Here is a 5,971-nt window from a genome sequence, read left to right as displayed (position 1 = left end):
GTCAAAATTGAACCAAATTTAACTAAACAACCTTGATTGATTTAGTTTCCATTGCTTAAAATCTATAAAATCGAATAAAATATAGTTCATCTGCCAGAAATAAAAAAAAAGTATATGAAAACGTGTAAACATTATTTTCAAACTAAAAGCTCCACACATTGTATAAATTCATAATAACATTATTTTCGCACACTTTTTATTTAAACTCAAACTAAACAAGATCATTTTCAAATTCATGCTTAAAACTAAGGCTAAAAAGCCTAAGCGTTATGCCAATGCTACGAAATTGTAATCATTATTATTACTTCTCTGGGTGTTACAATTTGGTACCCAAAGAACCAAAATTTAAGCACATAAAAATCGTAATTATGATTAAAGTTTTGTACCATGGTAGGATTTAGGAAGACAAGACAGCTTTATTGTTTTGTACATTTGTTTTTGGTTCTTGTGGAAAGGAACTTATCAAAACAACCATGCAATGGTTTAAACAGTCACTCGGTCAAAGTGTCCAATTGAAATGCTGACAGGGTACACTGAGGCAAAAGCAGCATCCGTATGGCGACAGGACAATAATAATATTTATTTTTTGTACCTTCAAAAATATGTATTGTTGTTATCTTTTATGAACTTTTCAGAAACTGCAAAACTCGTTATTAAATAATGCAACCAATAAAATAAGATGATGACAAAAATATATATATGTATATATTTATATATATAAATGCCGCAAATATTTCTCAATGCTTGAATTACTTTGTTTCATATTTTGCCTTTTGGTTTTGGGTTCTATTTTGCTCCCTCGTTAAAAAGTAAAGCGACAAAATGTACTTACACATACAAATACACTGGTCCTTGTTCCCCTATTATCACTACTACCTCTTTTGTAGCTGTTAAAAAAAGACCTATAAAATATTTAACAGCTGGTGTTGAGTAATCACTTCCTGCTTCGACCATGGATGAAGTGTGTTGATTCCATTCCTTAAAAACTCCCACCAGTCACCATCCACCTTTATTTGTTTTCCACCCCTTTATGCTTCTTCTTTTTTATTTTTTATTTTTTATTTTTTCCATTTTCACTATATTTTTTCCTGCTTCCTTCATTCAGTATTCCCTTCAGAGGGCACCTTCATAACACAGAACATCTTCTTAAGAAAAAGAATCCTAGGAATGACGCTAAAAATCACAAGTCACAAATGGCTATTCTCCAAAGGTTTTGTCTAGCTTCCTCCTTTTAGCATCTGGAGTATCAGTATGTGAAGAATTTGCACAAAGAGCAGCATTTGGTTCATCACTTTTGTAGCTGAAACATGCATTGTTCAACACCCTTATTGGGCTTTCAGGCACGCTAGCGACAGAAACAGAAGGAATTAAATCCTTAGCAGAACCATCGTTTGATGACAGAGCTTGGATCATTTTAACACACTTCAACACCCTCTCCTGCCATAGAGACAACACAAAAATAGGGCAATGCAAACATTAATTAAACCGTGCCAACAATAAATTGCATTTGATACAACTAATCAACTTAAAATGATCATCTCAAAAGGGAAAGCATCATTTATCTGTGTGTGTTCTCTCTTTTTCTTTGTTGTCATTGGACCACCACCATATATCTATATATATATACCTTTTCTACAGGCTGAATCAGATCAGAACTTGCTTTCTCTGTTTGAACTGTTTGGCCGTCCCCCACCACAGATATTGCCACTGCTGCTGCAATCTCTGAGGGTCTGAACTCTATGAAGTCAATTCCTGCATTGGATTCCCATTCCTCAATTATCATCTCTACTTCCTTGCCTAGCATTTATTTATTATTGCTGCAGAGAGTTAGGATGGAGTACAGACAGGTACCTCTTACAGTACTCAGTATAAGCTCGGAGGATTGCAAAATTGAAGCTCCAATTGAAGCTTCATCATCATTGATCTTCTGAAGGAAATAGTCAATGAAGGAAAATGGGGTAATCGCCTGCATTCTCCACTTCAATGTGTTCAGAACAAGAAGCTCCATTCTCTGAATTGTTTTGGCTTCAAATATATACTTAGATTCACCCACCTAATTAGAAATTGAAAGATCAATGCATGTAGAATTAAAAACATTTATCTCAGTGCATGATTGGAAAAACAATTATTTCTTGGACTCAACTCTCCCAGAAAATCAGAGTGGATCTACAAAATAAACTGAATCAAACATGCAATTAATAAGTTCATAAACCAAATCATCAGATTGAAATCATTTACCTGCAAATCAAGAGATGTAGGAACATCAGTCTCTTCCATTTTGGCTGCCAAAGATATGCAACCTACAGCCAACAATTTCATTGTCCAAACTCGTTGCTTCTGCCAATAAAAAGATCCGATCAAAAGCCATTCAAGACTAAATCAAATAAAAAAAACATTTTCTTTTCTTTGTATAAAATAATTGACATACTGGTAACTCATAAACAGAGAGGAAACGGTCCAAGTAATTTATAGATAAATACGCACAGAGAGGTCCAAAACCAAAGTGCTCTCGGACCTGTGAAACGGATAGATTCAATCATTAGTTAGAAAAGAGTAAATAACAGTCAATGATCAATGATCAATCCTTATTGCAAAGATCAAATAGCTTCACACTGATGCAAAAATGAAATGCTAATCTGAAGTATAAAGTATGGATTGATAAAATAATCCCAATAAAAAAAAGTCAAAATATACAAGAGATTCAGATTCATCAATTGGATGATCTCAAACAGAAAATGAGGCATACTCAAATCCAAATAAAACTCTTCAAAACAAGGTCATCAAAAGCAGAAGTGAGGATTTTCATAAACCCCGATCAAGATTAGAAGAAAAACAAAAGATAATCCTCAAAGAGCATGTGAAATCAAACAAGCTCCTAAAACCAACCTTTTCAATCCAATCAATGGCCTCTGTTCTGGCCCCAATGTCCAAATCCCCACTCCTCAGCCTATTAACGTAATCACCATTAGGCAAGTGATGCAATTCTGTTTCCATCATTAGTCTCAAACACTCCTCACTGGGCAATGGAAACGACACATATTGGACATCCAAGTTCTCAATTTGACTATGATTTCGATCATATATAGGATGCTCCCACGTGTCCTCCAACTCCTCCACCAAACCTCCCCGATCATTTTCGTCAAAAATAATATTATCTTCCGCACAGAGAAGGCTCGAAAAGCAATCAAAACTGGGTGCCATTGCAAAAAAACTCTCTCAAACAAGAAAAAATAAATAAATAAATAAAAGATAAAATTTTGGGACAAAAAAAAGGGGACCCCAGAACGAGAGAGGCAGAGTTCAGATTAAAGATTGAGTCTTTCAGACAGAGGGAGTTGCGGGGAAGGGAGATCTCTTATGAGATGATGACTGAAAAGAACAAATGAAGAATCTGTGAAGTAAGAACAAAATCACTATTGACCCAAGTAGTCTCTTGTTTATCTCTCTACATATATGACTGAGTGTGTGACTGTCTTTCTCTCTCTATCCCCCTCTTTGCAGTTTGGCCGAAAAGACTGCTGCAAGAGAGAGCCTTTTGAAGAAACTAACACCTCTTTTTAGGGTAAAAAGTAGAGAGAGAAAGAGAGAGAGAGAGTGCGCGTGTGAGTGTGGGGTTAGGAGACAGAAGGAGGGTTTGAGCGCCAAAGTCACAGAAACTAAGGAACAGTGCATACCATACCATGGTTTTAGGTTTCCACTCATTTTTATAACATGTAACTCTTTTCAAATCAATTACAACAAAAAAAAAATGTTTTAGGAGAGTTGAATATAGTAAATATTCATTATTATTTTCATCATATTCATTTATTTCATCTAAACAATAATCTTAAATTAATTGACATTTTATTTTAATGACATGTTTATTATTAAAAGCAAAATTCAATGAATGATGTTTTATCATAAATTTATTTTTTAAATGTTATTAATATAATTAAATTGTATTAACTAACTTCCTTAATTATAATGTAAAAATTAATTAATTATATTAATGTTTACATTAATAGAAAACATGTATTTCAGTTTTATTCTTTTCTATAAATTAAAGTGAAGATTAACCAAAATTACACACTGTAATTATCAATTACTATTAGTGGATTTTACTCCACACCCTAGATTTTCCTTAATTTTTAAGCATTAGGATGGAGAAGTGAATAACATGTCTGTTTAGAAATTTAAATAAACATTTATCTTCACCATTTTTCACATAATATATCATTATATTTTTTTAAATTAAAAATTATTCTTACAAGGTTAAATATATCTTCCAAAGATCTTTATAAACAACTTCAAGTATTCTTTAATTTTACACTTTCAAGTTGAAATATCATAGATCATTGTCTCTCCAAACTTGAAAGAATGTATGTTTACGGAAGATACTTTGATGTTGAAGTTAGCAATATATGTTAGAAGGTAATAAATATTGTAATAATTAATCATAATTAACTTATTTACTATTTATAATGTGTTTGTAAACTTTTACCTTCATGAGTCTAATCCACATGGTTAATCATCTTAGTTAATTTGTCTAATACTATGCTAAGGTGTTTTAGTTGTTACCTTAATTTAATCACAACTACTATTGTTATTGACATGATATCATGTTATGGGAAGATATATAGATCGAGATGATTTTGAATGGGGTGACCAAGATAATATCGAATTTGTAAAATACAAAAATCATGATCCTACGTGAAATAAACATTATTCAAATCAATATAAACTTAAAATTATTCAAATATAATAAAGATGAGGATAATGATCATAAGGACATTGGATATTTCTAATTAGAATTTAGTTTTTTTATATATTTATTTAATATTATTTATATTATTATTAGTGAATTTTACTTCATAATACTAAATTTTCGCTCATTTTTAAACATTAGAGGTGAGAAATGAATAACATGTATATCTTTATCTTCACCAATTTTCACATACATTTCATATCATTATATTTTACTAAATTAAAAAGTATTCTTACAAGGTCAAATATATCCTGCAAAGATCTTTACGAACAATTTCAAGCGTTCTTTAACTTCACACTTTCAAGTTGAGATGTCATAGGTCCACGTCTCTTCAAGACAAAAAGAGTGTGTGTTTACAAAAGATACTCTAAGGCAAGTTAACAATGTACATTAAATAATAATAAATATTGTAATAATGGAATATAATTAATTTACCTCATGTACTTTGCTATTTATAGTGTATTTGTGGGTTTTTAGCTAGATGAGTTTCATTCACATGGTTAATTATTTTAATTAATTTGTCTAATATATCATGCTAATGCATTTTAATTGTTACCTTAATTTTATCAGTTATTATTGTTATTATGTTCTAAATAACATAATATCGTGTTGTCTGAATAAATATAGATTGAGATCATCTTAGATTGGATTACCAAGATGATATCGAGTTTGAATAAACAAAAATCTATAATAATATGTAATATAAACATTAATTACAATAATATAAAAGTATTCAAATTTAGTAGAGAGGAGGACAAGAGTCACAAGGAAAGATATATATTTCTAGTCAAAATTTTGTTTGTATATTTATTTTAATATTATTTATATTACTATACTTTAATATATATATATATATATATATATATATATATATATATATATATATATATATATATTATAAACATTTTAATGTGATTTGTAACACGTGTTCGATAGATTTACTCATTTACTCTTAATATGAGGATGTTCTTTTATCTTAATAATGAAAACAAAAATTACTCATTTATTAGTGAAAGAAATGAAGCCCCAATTAGGAAAAATGGTAGGTCAATTATTGATGAATTTGGTATATAGATAGTTGAATGTGCAACCATGGAAAATAATTGAATTGAAGAACATGAAGAGAGATAAAAGAGTGATATAATTGCTCAAAAGGAATTATTAATTGTATTCAATTTTAGATGTTTTGGTGTGGATAATTGAAATATGGTGCATTGATTTGTAGAT

At 30.4% G+C, this 5,971-nt stretch overlaps 1 protein-coding gene across 2 annotated transcripts; it reads right to left on the bottom strand.

The window, feature by feature from the left end:
- Nucleotides 1-683: 683 nt before the first annotated feature.
- Nucleotides 684-3,647, bottom strand: LOC124844154 (cyclin-D4-2-like). Of its 2 annotated transcripts, none has more exons than XM_088102865.1 (6): nt 2,887-3,647; nt 2,429-2,515; nt 2,239-2,334; nt 1,852-2,053; nt 1,628-1,752; nt 684-1,437 (listed from the first exon to the last, which is right to left on the bottom strand). In XM_088102865.1, the coding sequence occupies exons 1-6, from the start codon at nt 3,199-3,201 to the stop codon at nt 1,198-1,200; spliced, it is 1,065 nt and encodes a 354-aa protein (XP_087958991.1). In that variant the 5' UTR covers nt 3,202-3,647; the 3' UTR covers nt 684-1,197. The 2 variants fall into 2 exon arrangements, with proteins under 2 accessions (XP_087958991.1, XP_047176996.2); XM_047321040.2 differs by having other exon boundaries at nt 2,239-2,337; nt 2,887-3,646.
- Nucleotides 3,648-5,971: the final 2,324 nt, after the last annotated feature.

The sequence above is a fragment of the Vigna umbellata genome, chromosome 1 (genome assembly GCF_029865625.1).
Source record: "Vigna umbellata cultivar VRB3 chromosome 1, Vumbellata_1.0, whole genome shotgun sequence".
NCBI lineage: Eukaryota > Viridiplantae > Streptophyta > Magnoliopsida > Fabales > Fabaceae > Vigna > Vigna umbellata.
Note: the sequence above shows the minus strand (reverse complement) of the source record. Positions and strands in the feature narration are given on the sequence as shown.

Excerpts from the sequence above, each read along its gene's own strand:
- LOC124844154 (XM_047321040.2), bottom strand. The coding sequence starts at position 3,201 with ATGGCACCCAGTTTTGATTGCTTTTCGAGCCTTCTCTGTGCGGAAGAT. Across the intron at positions 2,516-2,886 it reads CCATTGATTGGATTGAAAAG|GTCCGAGAGCACTTTGGTTT; the intron begins GTTGGTTTTAGG and ends TCCGTTTCACAG. Across the intron at positions 2,054-2,238 it reads CTACATCTCTTGATTTGCAG|GTGGGTGAATCTAAGTATAT; the intron begins GTAAATGATTTC and ends ATTTCTAATTAG.